This window comes from Nematolebias whitei, chromosome 3 (assembly GCF_014905685.2).
Source record: "Nematolebias whitei isolate Nwh7 chromosome 3, NemWhi1, whole genome shotgun sequence".
Taxonomy (NCBI): Eukaryota; Metazoa; Chordata; class Actinopteri; order Cyprinodontiformes; family Rivulidae; genus Nematolebias; species Nematolebias whitei.
In genome coordinates, this window is record NC_056500.1 from 9,785,513 (window position 1) to 9,804,989 (window position 19,477).

The window sequence follows — 19,477 nt, forward strand, 5'->3', positions numbered from 1 at the left end:
TTATGAGCTGACTGACTCGCTCTGATCTGTGGGTGAGCTGGTTTAGTTGGACAGTCAGTGAGTGAAAAGTAGAAGATGAGATGTTCTCTGAGGTTCTTTTTTTTTTTTTTTTTTAGGTTTCAGCAACTTTTATCTTTATCTTTGTACTTTAATCCACAGGGAATGTTTCATTTTAAAAGCTTTAAAGACTAGTTTAAAACTGTCCAAGCAGAAGAAGAGAGAGGTTTAGGAAGATCTCAGGCAAACAGTTACGATTTGTAAATCACAGTTTCAGAAAGTGTTCATTTTAACACACAATACATTGAAAATTAATTTTGGTTCAGTCACGTTTAATTCTAAGGCCAACGTGGCCTCAGATGTGTTAACTTTGTAAAATCTTGGCTATTTGGAAGCTAAAGCTAATATTTAAAGTCTAAAATTAAGAACCCAATAAGGACCCATTCATGTCCTGGATGACCGAGAATCCACACCAGCAGACTGGAAATAAAATAAAAACCATCCTTTAAGAGTTAGATGTGCATTTATGTTGGAGAAAAGATAAAAATTAATTCCAAACTGAAGAAAAGTTGAGCTCTTATCTCTTACACAGAAAAAAAATAAATGCTTAAAAAAAAAAAAAGCATCCTAACATATTGAGAAACTCAAACAGAATAATGGAGAAGAGCAAAATGAGGCGTTGAGTGTGTGTTAGTCCTGAGCTTGTGTGTCTTCCATCACACCACGTCTTCAGGTCACACAGTCTATTGCCACACACCATTAGTGCCTCAATGCTACTGATCAAAGGAGGTGGAGCCAAAACAGCTTTATGAGTATATAAAACTCATGTGCATTAAATTGACATTTACCGGTACTATGATAAGAAGTAAGCTTCATGTCAAATTCATGTGAATGAATGCATCAAACTGCACTTTGAATTTTGCCGCAATATTTTGCAAGAGCGCCAGAACGCTACTAAACAGCCTGAGATAAGGAGCGAGTCTCAGAGCAGGACATCCTGTTTGCAACATAAACACAGAAATACATCACACATTGGAGGTACAAACACTGCTGATGATACTTAGTGCTTTGTACTTCTGTGGACTGCCAACACGCTCTGAGCAAAACGCTACTTCACAACCTTAACTACTGATTCTGATTCTGACTGTGAGGTTTTGTTGCTTACCCAGAAATAGTTGAAATGCAATAAATATGCAGAGTATATTAATAGAAAGATACATAGACAGTGACATAAAGCACAGAAAAATAAGAATCTGCAGGGTGGAGCAAGGATGATTATCATTTCCATCTTTGTCAACGTCCCCCCCACCCCCATACACACAATTATACAGTATATCAAGTACACTGTGCCACTTTGGTCTCTGGTGACTTCAACAAATTCCCTGAACGCCAGCAGCCTCAGCAGCACGATGATAAAATGGGCGCCTGATAGCATTTTCATGAAATCAGCTACACAAGTTCAGAGAAAAGCTCTGACTACCATCCATGGAAGCCACGTTTGATCTATTTTTAAACCCAGGATCAGAACAATCAGGCCAGATATGAAGCAAAAAGACCAACAGCCGAGGAAAGACAATAAATTATAAAGAGTAATAGAAAGGTTAGCTGCTGGCAGCTACAATGCAGCCATGGAGAAAATAAACAGTTTGATCCCCTCTCTTGATTTTCTGCCTGACAGCACAGAATTAACTAAATGGCTTCAGTTTTTGAAACATCTCTATGGCAGAGAGGTCAACCTTGAAAAAAGGAACATTTTTAAGCGATAAGTTGTTTCTATTAAGTGCGACACAAATTCAATCCCTGGGCACGAAATGCAAATAGATAAGCACGCCATTTAACAATGAAACAGATGAACTAATTACAATATGTATAAAACCAGCTTACTGTGCAAAATCTATTGTTACGCTGACAGAAAGGAAACATCACACTACAGTCAAACTGATAAACAGTTTAGTTACAAACGTCAAAGACATAGTGTTCCCCTGACACCTCTGGTTAGATGCATTTGCCTCTGTTGGAAATGGCAGAAAAGGAATTTCTTTTATTGTGGTTAAGATTCGTGCATGTTCCTAGAGTTTGTTTGTTTTTTTTGGCTACAAAAGCTCATTTTGTTGCTTAGTTTAAAATTGACGGTGACATGCATATCCTACAAATACAAAAATGGAAGAAAGCATTTTAATATTTAAGCATTTTTGGCTAAATACCCATAATATTATTCGTTTTGTCACATAACTGGCACCTTTTCCTTTAAACTTGGTGCAGCCAAAATGAAACAGGAAGTGACATCAAAGGAGAACTCTTTAAAAAGGGGAACTTCCTGCTTTTTGTTCATCGAAACAAACTAAATAAGTTAAATGTCAGATTCTTCTCTGCTGTCTGTGTTAGCCATTGTAGCAATAATCTGTTCACATGCAGGCATTCCCCTTTGACATCACTTCCTGTTATTGTGAATGCAAATATCACAACAACTGTGTATCTTAGTGGCTTGAAATTTATTTTGCAATATGTTATTAATGTTGTCTTTCCAAAAATGCATTTGTATTTATTACAAAATTGTGATGTCACAGGCACTTTAAAGTAAAACTGAAGAGAAGTAGATGACAAGTTGTGCATATCCCTGCAGTTATTTTCCTACCTTAATGTTGCAGGCCTGCTCCATAAGTCTTCGTGCATTTTCTGCTGCTCTGTAGCGCTTAGGAAGCTGGACTCTGAAGAACTTGAGAGCCCCCTCAAAGTCTGCCTGCAAGAGGTCTTCTTTGGATGTCTAGAAGGAGACATGAGGAGGTGGGAGGAGAGGATAAACGAGCGAAGGACGTATACAAGGAGTCCAACATGCAGCCGACAATTTTCAGAAAAATGTTATTTCGAGCAATGGCTGTCCGTAGCCAAATATTTGTACTTCGGAAACATTAAAATCATACTCCATTTTTGTGTTTTATTCAGAACAGTAATTTTAGATAAACTTTAGTTTAAATCAGTTTTATTGGATTTCCTTTTCACTCAGCAGAACCACCGTCACTTTTACTTACATTTGTAATAAAATGTTGAAAACTCGTGATAACCCCAGGTTCCTCCTGCCCTTCTTACCTTTACACAAGGAGCCCTCTAAATAGATTTAATTTTGCTCAAAGGGAGGTTTATCTCAGACTAACACTAAACTCAAGATGGCAGCACGTTGGCACAGTTGGTAGAACGTTGCCTCTCAGTGAGAAGGTCGCTGGATAAAATCTCAGCTGGGGAACTTTCTGGGTGGAGTTTGCATGTTCTCTCCGTGCATGCGTGGGTTTTCTCCGGGTACTCCGGTTTCCTCCCACAGACCAAAAACATGCATGTTAGGCTGATTGGTAACTAAATTGTCACTTGGTGTGAGTGAGAGAGTGAATGGTTGTTTGTCTCTATGACTTTGTGATGGACTGGAGACATGTCCAGGGTGTCCCCCGCCTCTCGCTCAGTGACTGCTGGTGACCCCCGCGACACAGAAAGGATGAAGCGGGTAAAGATGATGGATGGATGAATTTGGACGGAGGCATGGAGTTAGTAAGTGTTCACAACACACAAACACCTCCATCATGTGGTGTGAAGATGTAAGGTCACAGGAAGCTACGAGCAAATAAATGTTCAGAGAGTACGAGCAGATATAAAGACATGTTATTTAAAAGACTTTTTCTTATTGAGTCATATTTGCCAGATGTTTCTAGTTCTCTAAGATTTAAAAGGCACATGGACAAAGAAAAGAGAACAAGGTGGAGCAGAGTTCTTACTGAAATAAAGAGCTTGACTTTCTGCAACGTTATTTGTTTATTTTTTGATTTCCTTAAGGTGAAACAGCTAGACATGCTAAGTAAAAGCAGCTTGCTAACATTAAGTGAGTCGCCAAACATCAATCATTTATCACAACACTGAAGAAATAGATTTTATGTCTGTCCTCGGTAACAGCTGCTCCCAACATCAACTCAAGTCAAGCCAGCATGCCACTAAAGCACATGCTAACTGCATGTTCAGCTTATTTCATTTAGCAAATACACATGCATTCCTGTCCAGTCTCACCGCCAGCAGTTTGGGGACAAAGAGTCGGTGTCCCATCCCAAGAAGATCCATGACCCGGCAGAAAGAGTCTGCTGAGGCTTGACCGCCGTGAGCGCTCTCCTCCTCCTTCCCCTCTCCATGCTCCAGCGCCCTGCGTGCTGCTGGAAGGGTCAGTTGGGGGTTTAGGCCCGGTACAGGGGGAGGAGAGGGTGGTGGGGAATGCGGTGGAGATGGTGGTGGGGTGGGACAGGACAGGGGAGAGGGGTGGTCCCGCTCCGGGGCCAGGGTGGCAGATGAATCCAGGGTGTCCTCTAAACGATCAGACGGACGTTTCAGTCGTTTGAGCAGAGCTGGAGAAACGGTGTGTCGGGAAAAGACTTGGCTGAGCCCAACAAAGTGCAGCAGGATGAAATGTTTTAAATTCAATGTCGGGTCGCACTGACCGAGTCCCCCGAACAAGATGATCAGCCCGACCAGAACCGGCTGGAGTTCAGAATGCTTGCTGGAAAAGACAAGCTTAGAGTTACAGTTTGTCAAAATGTCAACACGTGGACAAGGTTTTGGTGGCGACCACTCAGTTTGCACCACTGTCAGAGTCCAGACAGCCCCCCCAGGTGCCTCAGAATCACACTTGGAAAAGGATGAGCTGACACCTTGTTTGGCATAACGCCGAGTCCTCCAGCTACCGGCTAGACACTCTGAAATCCAGCCACACTCCCCACTCTGATCTCGCTTTGGCAAACTCCAACCAAGTCCAATCCAGTATGCTGTTGCCTAGCAACAAACCTGTTCAACACGTGGGCATCTGCTCCAAACGCAGCGACGGAGAAGCACTCCACCTTTTTTTATGTCTCCTGTATCAACAGACTTCACAAATGCTGATTGAATTCCCAAAACAACGTCCTTAATGCTTTGGGTTCAGAGCATCAGATCATGCATCAAAGCAGCCGATACACTTTGTACCTTTTTCCTCGAAAATGTGAGGCCTCCCCCGACGAGGTTTTAGCTTTCTTTGAAATGTAAAGTGGCCTGAATTAGCTGAGCCTGCAGAAGATGATGTGCAACGTCACGTCATGGATGAGCGGATGCTGAACTCGTCGAGCCGTACACAAACCAGGCAGGCATGAATCCAAAGACAAACAGCAAAAAATATAATACATAAAGGAAAAGTATGCTCCAACAGTCTCTTTATCTCTACAATATGCTCTTCCTCTTCACTGATACAACCTTTGGTATAAATTTTATAAAGATCTGAGCAACATTAAGCAGTAAAAGCACAGTCTCATCAGCTGATCCCGTATGGACTCCTGGCTCCAGCAGAATCCTGTTACCAGGAGCAGCCAGGCATCCGGTCTGCACCAGTAAGTGGATCTTTTAGATGAGAAGTCACTTCTTCCACTGAGAGGCAAAGGTCAACGAAGGAGGGTTTGCAAGAGTTGATGTTACACTGTCAGGAATGTTGGTGGTGGCCAGCAGCTGGGGCGAGGCACAGCAAAGAAACCATGTTTCCCATGAACCACTTCTTTTCTCCTCCCTCGATCTTTGTGATGCTAACAGCTAACGGCTAACAGCTGGCAGGGGCGTCTCTGTTGCAGAGGTCTAGGTGGTGGACAGAAGAAGCATGTAGAAAAAAAAAATCGATATCCAGCCAATAAAAAAATCGCAGAAACACAGAAGCAGAAGAAAGTAAAGAGTGATGGAAAAAAGATGCTCCGAGCAGGCATCCACTGAAGCTAAAACCAAAAGCAAGATATAAAAAGACAAACTTAAAGCTCCTCTCCTTCAGGTTCAGAATGCTAACGTTATAGCAGATGCTCCTGTGATGTGGAGGGTTGGGAGGGGTGATGCGAGCAGAGAGGAGAGAAGGATGGATGGAGGAGGGAGGGAGAGAGTTAGCTGTGGAGGAAAATGTCGTCATGCCTAGCCAATAGAAATGTTGTGGTGGAAGCCCCCCCCCCCCCCCCTACACTCTTCCTCCTCATGTGCTCTCGTTTCACACTATTGCTTCCTAAACATCGTTCTCTTTACAAAGCATACAATACCTGACTGCTAGAAAAACAAAAACAGCTAAAATGTAATTATAAATTAGTTTTATTAGTGCTGATAATCTTTTATGATGTCTTACTGTGTACACTATGAGCTGGTTTAAACAAGAGAATTCAAATATTGGCATGATTTCTTAAAAAACAAATGAAGTATTTGGCAGACATATGTTATTACATTCTTACTTGTATAAATAAAAAAAAACATCCATCCATCCATTATCTTTTACTAGCTTCTTCCATTTTGGGTCACAAGGGTCGCCGGCACAGTAAAAAAAAAAAATCTTCTTAAATCAGGCACTGCATAAAACCTTTCAGAGCCTTGTAAGACTTATAATATAAATATAGTCTCACGTAGGCCTGTTGCGATAAACAATAAATCAATTAATCGCATGATAAATTAAAATGATCAAACTTATTTTCATTTATCGGCTTTATTGTTTCATCGTATCTTTCTACTACTAAGTTATGGGAAAAAAAACCTCCATCTTGTCGAAGCTTCAAAATTCTCGGTTGAAACCTGTGCCTTTCTGTAAAAAGTTTTTCTCTGCAAAAAGAAGCTGAGAACTTGATTGCTGATTTTTATTAAAAGCTTTGTGTAAAAAATGCTATGCTAAAGAGCTCAAACCACACCGAGCGTCCACCATTTTGAGAATCGAAGAAAGGCAGCCCATGTCACGTCAAGGCCGGGGCCTCCCTCCCATTTTTCTTAAAGAGACACGCTGCTCGCTCCCTCACTATCCATCCTTCAGTTCAAACAGTCTTATACTGCCATCCGGTGGTCAAAAAAGGTACTATATGCAAAATAAATTAACAAACATCTCTTCTTAAATTTGACAATAATTACTAATTGTCAAATTTCAAACAATATTATCGTTTATCGCAATAACTTCTGAGGCAATTAATTGCCCAGCAAATTTTGTTATCGTGACAGGTCTGGTCTCACGCCTTGAGTAATTGCTAAGGTTTATTGACTCCTACTTTTACATACTACTAAATACATGTTTTGTTTCAAGCATGGATGACATGCTTGTTTGTCAGTAAATAACAGGATGTCCCATTTAATTAATGATTGTATAAAAAAACACTAATATGTAAAATGACACACTCCATCCCACAACACACGTCACATGACTTTCCTTGAATAAAAACACCAACACATCCAAGATGCATGCAATGATCGTCTGTTTGTAGAAATCCTTAGTAAGAAGCAAAAAGTAAAATCCAACCATAATCTTAACAACAAAGTCCATGCTCAATAATCCATAATCCTATTTTAAAATAGTTTCGGACATGACCACTAGAGGGCGACAAACGCAAGAAAAATAAAACAAAAACATGTTTGTTGAGGTGAATTTCACACCAAAATATGAAATATCATTGTGGTTCCTGTAAACTTTATTTTCCACCCTGTTTTTTGCAAACATTCTTATAATAACCAGTTTTTGTTGCATTTGATCCATATGAGAATTTTGGTGCAGAATAATTTTAGTCCTTTACCTGAGATGTCATTTCACAGTTCAAAGAAACAATTCCAGTAAAATGAATGAATTTACAACTAACCTTGAGCAGGGCCAGGGCCACATTGAAGATTATGTTCATTCCCTCGAAGACAAAAATTTAAATGTGAAAACAGTAACAAACACAATTAGTATTAAACTGCATATGATCAGGTTTCAAAAGCCTAAAATAACACTTAAAGTTTTACTTAAATAAAAATGCATACAATAAAGCACAAATGACCTCTGAACTTGTACAAACTCACAGAGCACTTAGACTGTCATTAAGCCCTTTGGTGTATATTTTATCTACAGAACTTGATTATAAGGTAAATTGCAGAACATGTCTGTCATTTGAGGCAGTAATAGGTTAATCATTATAAATAAAAGTAAATATTCTGCAGCTACAGCACAGATATCTTAACAGAACTAATAGCTGGAGATGCAGAAGTGGAAACACATAATAAACTTCATCTTTGATATGCAATTTATTCTTAAAATCAAAAATCAATGTCTAATCTTTGAAGTGGAGCAAATCACAGTGTTGAGTTGCTTTATTTTTTCTCTGATACGTGACTATGAGAAAAGTGCCTTTTCCTTCGCCTTTGCCAGTACAGTGCTTTGAATTTTGACAGAAAGAATTCTGGATGCCAGCTCTGCATGAGAACACCCCTCTCCTTGGTCTCTGGGACAACGAGTCCACATGGCAACACAGAGCTAAAAATATCTGGAGCGCTCCAAAAATAACTGAAGAAAATGAAAAGAGGGTGGGCTCTGCCTCCACACACTTATCTTTGCAGGCCTGAAGATGGTGCTGCCATGCTGAGGCATGATCAAAGTTGTATGAGAGAAAGAAATATCACCACAGAATGGGAGTGCACCCCGCAGAGACGCAATCGGGGGAGATGAAAGCCAGAAATACGCAGAAAGGGAGAAAATACAGCATGAGCGTGTCAAATGGGGAGATGATGAGGCAAGTTTTAAAGAGTCAAATGGTCCAGAACCCAGCTTAGCATCTCTTTACAAACACAAATACAACGTGATTTGTACACATTTACTAGATACGTACTGGTAACGGCCTTAAAATATTTAATAAAAACAAACATTTCCTATAATTTTGCACAATAATTTTCAAGGGTTTCTGAGGATCTTTTAAATTATGTTTCTGCCTCATCTTCAGTTTAGAACTAATGGACAAGCAGGAATACAGGATTAAAATTTAAAAGAAACAATAGCAAGAATCTTTAAAAAGCTGCTGAAGATTTGGCAAAAAAAAAAAAAAAAAAAAAAGCAAAGCTAACGAATATTAAAAGAAACTAAACAGGAAAATGAAGTAATGGCAAAACCCAGGAAGGAGTTTTCAGCAGAAGATGCAGGATTGCAGTCTTGTGGTTTTACAGGCATGTTGTAATCATGCGGCTCATTGGGTGAGAAAGATCAGAAAACTTTTAATTGTTCTGCCTCAGGACAACAGGAGGAGAACGAGGGAGGAGGAGTGGAAGAGACGAAGAGCAGAGAGAAAGAAGAAGAGAGGGGAGGGAGCCCAGTGTTGGGACTTTTACAGCAATAGATGCTTCTTTAGGAATTAATTAATTTGTCATCTTAACCTCTTTAAATTGTCAACAAAAATTAAACTTTACCAAGTGAGCCCATCAGTAAAACTGAATAATATCAGAAAATAAATGTGTATTGTCTGAGAAAATCAACTTCCACTTCTGAGATGTTGTTTTAAAACAACGTTTCTCAAGGATTTCTCCATCAAATGTTGGGTCAAACCTACAAACACAACACTTTTCTCATGAATGACTTGTTTAATCTCCAGACGGGAACCTTGGCAAATGGTTTCCAGTTCATTCTTTCATTTTAAAACTAAAAACAGGAACAATGCAGACATGTTCCTGTTTTTAGTTTTCTAAATTCGCCTTATACTCTAGCTGTTTTTTGCTACTTTTTTTGGCCATCTTATTTGTAAAAAAAATAAATAAAATCTGTATGTCTTTTTGTGGCTGTCTATTATCATCATTCTTTGTTGAAATCAGGTCTCTCTCGTAAATGAGTCCTCGAGGCTCAATGGGATTTACCTGTCTAAATAAAGGTTGAATGAATTTTTGTAAGGGATATTTGGCAATTAAAACTGCAGACTGACCATTAATTAGATTTTAATATCCTTAAGTACAGTTCAAAAACATCTACAAGTAGAACTTTATAGGATCTGATTAACTGAGACTGTGTTGTGAGGTATTAATCCTTAAACTCCCATCCACCACAGCCAACTCTTCTGGATTTTCAAAGACAATAATGAAGCGTCACCACAGCTGTAGTTGAGATAGGTTGTTTCCAACAGCACAATGTCCATTTGCTCTGAAGGTTTCTACAAGTCACATATGTCCAAAACACATACCCTTGAGATGAAAATAAGAAGCCGATGACACGATCCTTCAAGGCACAAGAAATATTCAGTCTAGCCCTAAGTCGGGCCAACCTTTGGAGGAAGTTCATTTAAGATCCTTGTGTTTGAGATCTCCTTCTTGCACTCACTTATTGTATCTTGTCTTGCTCAGGGACACCCACATCTAATCCTGAATTGCTCCCCAGGTGCGTACACAACTGCCCACTGCTCCACCTGGGTGTATCTCAGGTGTGATGGGTTAAATGCAGAGAACCAATCACTGTATGGGAACATACAATGATGACAACATCTAGCACTTATACTTATAATCGTAGCTTACAGCCGTAGATGAAGGTTAAACTTAGATCAAATGGTAACAACAGCTTCACCTTTCAGCTCAACTCTCTTTCCACCATGACAGACCAGTACAGACTGCACCACCACAAATGCCCCAATCCACCCATCAATCTCCTGCTATTGTTCTTCTCCCACTTGTGCACTAGACCCCCCAAGACATTTAAAAGGTTTTCACTTGAGGAAGCAGCTCAGTCCTAACCAGAGGTTGCTATCCCAGTTGCTCCAGCGGCCTTATGGAGCTCTCTGTTCAAAGAAGCAAACACAACCACATCATCTGCTAATATGCAACACAAAGCCAATTGAACTGGAAAACTTCTGCCCATCAGCTGAGCCTAAACCTTCTGTCCACAGAAGTTGTGAACAGACTCGGGGACAAAGGGCAGCCCTGGCAGAGTCCAACACCCACAGGAAATGAGTTTGGATTTCTACCAGCAGCACTAATCATAGCCCAACTGGGACCAAATGACATCTCAAATCAGCCCCTTCAGGACACGCAAGAGGAGATGGACATAAATCTTCAAGTACACAACATAAAACTATTTATGCAATAAAGTTAATCAACAAATGCATTTATATACCAACAGTATGATGTGACATTAGCTTTGCGTCATGCCTCTGATATTTTACTTTGTTGATTTTTATATCCCGTTGCAAATGTATCTGGCTCTGCAGATCCATGTTTGTATTTTTTGACAATTTCTTCACGATTAATCAGCCTCTTTTCACTCTTCTCCCTAAAGAACAAAGCATCCTGTCTTATGGCTGTAAGTTCTTGCCATTACCATATGAAGGGTCCTATAATGACACGTTTGGAGCAACAGATAAAAGACTTGAAATTTATTATAAAAGCTCATATCTGTTATTAAAGTGAAAAAGATGTCCAGACTCTTAAGAGCATAGTTTCAGCATTGCATGGATCATGTCTGCAGATAATGAATCACTTATAATCGGTGGGGGGTTTAGTGGTCCTAATGACATTAAAGCATTGATGTGATCAACTCTTGAAAGGTTGCACAACATGCAGATGCATAAGAGCTGGTGGTTTACAGTAAGTGCTCTTTACTTGTGGCCACAGACAGCTGGCCAGAGGTTTGGTTCAATCAATTTCTCCTTTCATCCAACTCTTTCTTTTCATTCTCATCTTCGTGATCATTCCATAATGGCTGCTAACAAGCTAATGTCTGCCCGATCTTTCTTCTTAATAACCTTCTTTTCTTTCTCCTTTCTTCAAATTTCATGTTTCCACATGATTGACCTTCCCATTATTTGACTCTATACATACAATGTGGACCAAATCCCTCTCACAATGCTCTCAGCATAAAACATTGTACTGCCTTTACCTCGCAGAGCAGCAAGTCAGTGATGTGGAAAACCATGCAGAGGGGGAACTTGGCCGTGAAGAGGGTGAGGAACCACTGAGAGGCATACATGTGTGCCTCCAGGTTGAGCTCCTGGAAGTGGGCCCAAAGATCTGGAAGCTGCTCCTGTGGGAGCAGAATGAAAAGTAGGATGAGAAAACTGTGAGATGAAGCTGCGCTCATAAGAATATACAGTGAAGACACAGCTCATCGTGTCTTTTCACCTTTTTGTTACCTTGTTTTACTCTGACCTAATTAAATTATGGTACTTTGATGATGAACTTGGCAAATAAAATAAATGAATAAATAATAATGACCACTGCTTTGCAGCAGCCAGTCATGAGCACAACACAAACACTGTTAAGTTCCATAATAACTTTATTTTAAAATGATAACAATATCTGCAAAACCGTATATCTGTCGGCTGCTCCCTTCTTCAGGGGTCGCCACAGCGAACTAACTCGAAGACTTGGAAATTGTTTTTACGCCGGATGTCCTTCCCGATGCAACCATATATATAAACAAACAACCAGGGGTGTTGATTAAACAAATATTTACAAAGATTTACAGATCTAAATTATCTGAGGACCTTTTGTTGGTAGAGTCTGTTATTAATTTTACATATAGTTCCACATCCTTAATAAAATGAAGCAAGCATGGCGTTTTGTTAGTAAATTTACATTTATGAATGTAAAATTTGTCCAAAAGAATTAGAAAGTTTATTATAAAAAAACCCCCCCAACATTTAGCATCCTTTCTGGGGAATCTAGAAAAACAAAATAAAACATTTTCCCAACATAAGGAAAATATTTTTCTTGCTCACAAGGCAATAGTGTCAAGTCCCGTCTCTCCCTCTTTCTGACAGAAACCATTGTAATCAGATAATAGCTATTTATTTTTATATAAATTTATCTATCAATATGTAGCGCTTGTTATCAATAAAACACACTGACTGATTCAACAATAATTCTGCTGACAGGGAAAATATGTACGACAGCTAAATGTCCTGATGCATGCTCATAATCCAGGTAGATGAGTCTAGCAAGGTTAAGTCAGGTCCTCTGGATGGATTCTTCTTTGTTGAAATGTTTGTCTTTTATCCAAAAGACTTCTTCAGTACCACAGCTGAGGTATCAGAGGTATGAATTTATATCCATAAAAATGAAATCCTGAATAACAGAGACTTCTACAGTCCAGTCCATCCTTTAGAAACGTTCACTTTTCTTTCAGATATAAACTGTTACTAACCTGCATTAGCCTCTCCAGCTGGTAGAACTTAGAGTGAAGATCTTCAAAGTTGTTCCTGTAGAGAGCTCGGAGGCCATAATCATACATGATTTTCACCAACACACAGAAGGCCTGCTCCTCGGGCATCTGAAACCACACGGATAACTTGAAGACTGTATGTACATGAACCTTTCGGTAAATGAGTTGTACTATAAAATAAACTTTTGCTGCGATTTTCCTCACAGAAAAAGTTGATGTTACTAAGACCAGAGTCAAACGTTCTCTTTTAATGTCTGACAAATGTCCACATAGACAAGTTAAAAGACAGAAAACAAATGAGATGTTTGATTCTGACACTGTTTCTTTGGTTTTAAATAAACACTTAAAAGTGGAAAAAATGTGTATGTTTATGTGTTTAAGTGTGAATCTGAGCTTCAGTGTTTGTATTGTTTGGATAAATGAACATAATGGATATGAGAGGAGGCTCAACGCTGTGTGTTTGTGTTTTAATGGGTTTACTTTTCCTTTACCTCACACAAACACTCCAGGACGGGGAGGAGATATTTAATCAGAGAGACAGTGTGTGTCTGAGGCTGAATGGGCTCATGCAGGTAAACCTGAACCCCTATAAATATTCTTGATATCTCATCTACAACCTCCCCCTCCTCCTCCTTTCTCCATAACCTGTCTGCCTCCTCCTCTTGCATAATGTCTACTTATTGTACTGCAGCTGTCCCCATTTTTCTTTCTTATTTTCTACAGCCTCTTCCTCCTCTACTTCTTCACGTCACTTCATTAAATCTACGCCTCTTCTTCCTCACTCCGCTCCTCTGGACTTCTCAGTGCCTCCCCACAACCCCACTGTCTCACTGCTCTTTAACCTCTGCTGACCTTGGTGTCTGGACTTCAACCAAACTTCCACCTCTGTCTCTCCTCCATCTGGGGCTCCCAGCTCCACCTGTCATCTCTTCTCTCTTCTCCATTTGCCTTTGTGAATTCTCTCCAATATATATATTTTTGGTGTGTTTTTATTTTTTACAGGCAAGTTGTAACAAACGGAAAACTCATCAAACAAAAATGGCTTTTCAGATTTTCCAATAAATAAGTATTGTTATAAAAGGTGTCGTATACATCAGCTACAATTGCAGCGTTCTCTTCTGCATCTCTGCATTGCATTTAGATAAACCCATCGCTCATGTAAGCACAGGAAATTAAACAAAAGTGCATAGAATTATGAAGCCATCATATGTGTCATATGATGCATTGTTAAGTAGAGTGTTATGTTTTCTGCATTGTTCTAACCAAATACAGCATTAGCATTAAAACATTTACTCACATGTAGAAGAAGAACTGCAGCAAGAAACGACTGACCCTGACAGTAACCAATTTCTTCATCGTAGACAGAGTAGGCCTGTAAGAAAGAGGAAAAGATGAAAATTTAGATTAATCGTGTATTAGCAACAAACTGCAGATCACTAGCAAGGATTCATTTATCTGTTAAAGGCTCCGATTTTACCTGGAGAACAGCAAATTATTAGAAATGGAAGTCATCATAGCATCCGGAAATCTCCAACTAAGTTCAAGTAAATACGATTATTTATATAAGTTGATGTATTTCAACAACACAAAGACAGGCTTATTTTTTATTGAATTTATTTGATTTCAATTTTTATTGAATTTTAAGTATGAGATTTATAGTAAATACGATAGTATCAGAATCAGAATAAGCTTTATTATCATTGCACCAAAGCACAGCGAGACTATATTCCCTACAGTCGTCCGAAAGATGGGTGGAGTGAAGCTCCTAGGAGCACGGCCCCTTATTATTTAGTTAGAAAAGAGGAAAGACCATGAGGATGGGATAGTGGTATTAAAAGAACAATCGCTTCACACCATGATCTTCCCAGGACATGATTTACGATATAAAAAAAATCTACCAGCAAGCACATTTACAACACATTGCATTTGCATTTGACAAGACGGTGAGATTTGTCCATGAAGCACTCCCAGATAGCACCATAGTCCTGATAAGATGTTAATATCAGCTGGTACAACTCTGATAAGTGTTCACAGAAGTTCTTGGGGGGGGATAGAGCAGAGCCTTCTTAGTTTACACATACCAGGAGAAATTTCACAAGTTGTCCTATTCAAGGCTGAACGGGGTGGCCAGATTCAGATAAGCCACACTTGTTTTTTTGTGCAGGCAGACTGTTTTCCTCATCAGCCTTGAATTCTGCTGGTACTCTTGATGATCCAAAATTGCCAGATTTGTGGGCTTTCTGCTGATCCGTGCTTATTAGCCTTCTCCAAGGTCGACTCCAACATGCTGGCGAGTTCCAGAAGCCGCAAGTGGCCTACGATTGTCGTAAATCGCTTCCATCTTACGGATGAGCTCGTAAATCAGCTGAGTCTGAGAACTTGAAGCGCGAATTAGTCCTTCACATAAGGTCATCAGCTTTGCCATGGGCAAAACTGCTGCAGCCGTCTTCCGTAATAGCCAATAACAGGTATCCAATGGTGCCAAAAAGCAGAAACCCTGCTATCATAAATCTAATGACGTATAAATCTTCGACATCCTCCTGAGCCAACACAGAAAGGTACATCACTTTACACTCTTCCCACGGATCCATGACATACCCGGCCACGTGCATCTCAGCAGGGCATGAGGGTTCTCCAGCACACTGTCACTTGGTTGAATTTTATCAATTGCATTGAAAGTCCAACTGACCAAATCCATAACAGTAATTTATCATTTGGAAAAGGTGTAAATAGAAGCTCTGATACACAGGACAGAGAGCAAAAAAGCAGGAAGGCAGGAGAGGGAAGAAAAGCATCCGTCTTGCTCGAGGGCGAGTGAGGAAAAAAGTAGACGTCTAATAAATCAATATTTTCTGTTCACCTTATATAACAATGACAACCTTCACAGGAGAGGTTCAGTCATTTCATGCCTTGTATACTTAAAACACTTATTGAGGTAACATCAAGTCAATTTAAAAGTTAGTACACAAAAATATCAATATTGCTACTAAAATAATGATTATGATTATATGAGCAGCATTTGGCCCAGTGATTAAAATGCTTTAGTTAAAATGTATTTTCTTTATATATACAAGTGTTTAACATTTTAATTCTCATGAAATGCACTTCTGATTTTAATAAACATCTGCAGATCAGCATCTCATATCTAGACAGCGTAAAAAGGAGAACTTATCCTAGGAGACCATTTCTCACCAGCCCTACAGTTTTTCCAGAACAAATGGCCCAAGGACTTTTTTTTTTTTTTTTTCTCCATGTTTGTCGGTGGCAATGTCACATTCTACGTCTTTCAAGTTTGTGAATGTAAAACTAAGCTTCTAAATCTAGATACAAAACATCAACATTTTTAACAGACTTTAAAGAAAGAATAGTAAAGTGTTTAACAGCATGAAAACACAGAAATAAGTGTTTAATATTTTCTTACAGACCATGGTAAAGGCACACTATAGTCGGTAAATGGACTATAAATGGACTGTAGCGCTTTTCTATCTTATCAAAACACTCAAAGCTCTTTACATCACAATCTGTGCCCTCCTTTATCCATTCATACAGCACTCTACTACTTCTGTACAAAGAATAATCAGTGCTTTAGAACATTCATACACTGATGGGACACACATCGAAGGCAGTGAGGGGTTCAGTGTCTTAATTAGGGACACTTGGGCATGTGACTACTGGTGGAATCGAACCCCCAACTCTTGCATTGGAGGACGACTGCTCTAACCACTCAGCCACAGCCACCCAGTCAGTCCTTGCATCATCAGAGTTAGACAGTTATAAAAAGTACTGCCTATAAGAGAACTAGTATTTTTTTTTTAGAACTAGTATTTATTTTTTTTTTTAGCTCAGTTTAAGTGTAGAAACATTGTGAAGTGTTTCAATGAACTTATCATCATCGCTCAATTTATTTATTTATTTATTTTTTTGCATATAAAAAAAAAAAAAAAGAGAACTAGTATTTAAGTATTATACAATTTTGTAATTGACAGGACAATTTCTCCCAGCAGCCTTGGGTTTGAATTATGCTTCTTGTATAGTTTCAACCAAGAACATTGACAGTTTCACAAACAACATGATAGAGAAAGGTTTGAATGGAGTGGGGATAAGACTGTATAGATAAAATATTAAGGTACCAAAGCTGTTTGCATAAAACTGACTTGAGTACTTGCAATGTTAAAAATAAAAAAGGGGGGCATATTCTCACTACAATATGGCCAAATCAACAGAAAAAAAGATAATCGAGGAAGAAAGTAAAATATCTTACCCAGACGTAAGAATGAATGTTTTGTATTTATGTCCGCTGCAGTAATTAGCTGAGAGGCAGCCTGTTTAGTTTTGTCATTTACAGCAAAGACAAAGGAAAGACTCAAGAGATTTAAAGTTGACTTACTGCAAATATCATACTAGTTAGTTAACACATGGACCTAATTCCAATGGAAAAAAAGATCCAATGATCTCACAAAATATCAAAATCCATGCCACACATCTGTGCTTAAAAACATTAAAAGTTATCAGTCAATGGTTATTTCAAAGCTTGCTTAAGACAAGGAAAATGCCAAAATGACCTGGAAAAACTAAGTTGACAAAGGATAAATATCCTCTGACATTTTGTCAGGTTGCACACTCTGCCACAACCAAACGGACCTTAACAGCGGTAAATAAAGACCGTCTTTTCGTGTCTGGAAAATAAATGTAGAAGCTCCTAGTTCCACTCTTGATGTGTTCAGATAATTTGGTATTTGAAGTGAAGGTAATGAAGAAGTCTTGCAGCGCAGTCTTTCATGTAATATACAAGCAGACACGCTTGATGGAGTGTGGCATTCACACGTCCCCAACTTGGCTGGGAGAAGTGCATTCTGACAGATGGATGGGGGAGGTCCTGGTGGGTGAAATCTAAATTTGTTGGCCTGGGCAGATAATAGGCTCAGAGGGGTGGATTATTGCAAAATATGCCTGTTTCTTAGCCATCAAGAAGACAGTTTGCTCATATGTACGATGTATGACTGAAATGTTCTTAGTAAGTTTGAACCTGTTATTAATGATCATGTAAAGCCACTCTGTAGGTCCGTCCGTCTATCACCACTTACCCATGGTCAGGATGCAACCATGGATAAGTTTATGGTAAAGTTCAGAAGGGAAACCTAGACATCCCTCTCCTCAGCATCATCCCAGTTCCTCCTGGTGGGATCCCAAGGTGTTCCCAGGTCATAGAAAGTAATTAACATCTCCATATCTGGGTTTACCCCAGAGTCTCCTTCCAGTGGGACCTGCCTGTAAAATCACCAGAGGGAGGTATCCTAGGATTATGGAGATCTGTTTTGGGAAATTTTATAGGTTGAGCTACTCTTACAACAGAAAGTAAATTCCAACTAAAATGACTGATGAAGATCTAAGTGTTGGTGTACATTTAGGGAAACTTTACAGCTTTACTTTTTCCGTATGCAAAAAACAATTCAACGAGTTAATGTCAATTTGTCTCACCATGAAGAAAACGAGTCAAGAAGAAGAAACGTGGCATTTTCCTCACAAAACAGTCGGGAGTGACAGGAGAATGATATCATGACTGACAGTGTCTGAACTCTGAGGTAAACAAGTATCTAAACACTTCACTTTGAAAACAGAAATACTTAAGATGGGAAAATGAGCTGCAGTTATTTAAAAAAAAGTTGATCTTTTTTAATGTTGCTGCACAACCCCCCCCCCCCCCCCAACATCAGAAACTATAGTAACATTTTCAACGAGGCTTTAAGTTACATGAGCAGAACCCATCCATCCATCCATCCATCCATCCATCCATCCATCCATCCATCCATCCATCCATCCATCCATCCATCCATCCATCCATCCATCCATCATCTTTACCCGCTTCTTCATTTTCAGGTTGCGGGGGTCACTGGTGCCCATATCCAGCAGTCACTGTGTGAGTCGCCCACTCCTTTCTTTTACATCTAAAGTCTACCAGGGACAAGTTCAAGGTTCAAGGTTCTTTATTGTCATTTGCATCACATGTGGTACATGAGATGGAACAAAATTGTGCACTCAAGGTCCCAGTTATACCCCAAAACAGCAAAAATATAAAGTATAAACAAAAACAGTGTATAAGAATATAAGACACACTAGACCTACGCTAAATGAACGCTAAGCGATACACTAAAAGATCTAAGATAAACGCCAAGCATCAATAATGTAAAATAATATGGTATATTAAACAGCAGCCCGAACATGAGTCTGTAGTGAGCAGATGGGCATGAATACAGCAGCGTAAAGTACATGCTGCAGCATAAAGTAAGCTAGAAAAAGGACAAAAACAGATGTTTCCATCAAAATATCCCCTTTTAAAGTTATCAAAGTTATCAAATGTTATAACTGTCAGTGTGTTGTTAAAGGTATTTCAAGACTGCTAAGGAAGAGCTTCCAGGTAGATGTTGGAGATTTTATTTCTCAGTGATGGCTTAACGGTGGTTTTTGGTGCTCCGGTTTCCTCCCACAGACCAAAAACATGCATGTTAGACTGACTGGTAACTCTAAATTGTCTTTAGGTGTGAG

The 19,477-nt window shown here is 39.3% G+C and overlaps 1 protein-coding gene across 2 annotated transcripts in view; it reads right to left on the minus strand.

Annotated features, from left to right (window-relative positions):
• Positions 1-19,477, minus strand: part of rabgap1l (RAB GTPase activating protein 1-like) — a 111,026-nt gene that overhangs the window by 17,696 nt on the left and 73,853 nt on the right. Inside the window, exons 15-19 of one of the 2 annotated variants that reach the window (XM_037697950.1) lie at positions 14,232-14,306; positions 12,917-13,042; positions 11,651-11,794; positions 7,629-7,670; positions 2,633-2,761 (exon numbers count right to left, since the gene is read on the minus strand). In XM_037697950.1, coding sequence (XP_037553878.1) covers positions 2,633-2,761; positions 7,629-7,670; positions 11,651-11,794; positions 12,917-13,042; positions 14,232-14,306 — 516 coding nt within the window. Of the gene's footprint in view, positions 1-2,632; positions 2,762-4,044; positions 4,125-7,628; positions 7,671-11,650; positions 11,795-12,916; positions 13,043-14,231; positions 14,307-19,477 lie in introns of those variants that run through there. The other variant, XM_037697951.1, reaches the window with a different exon arrangement.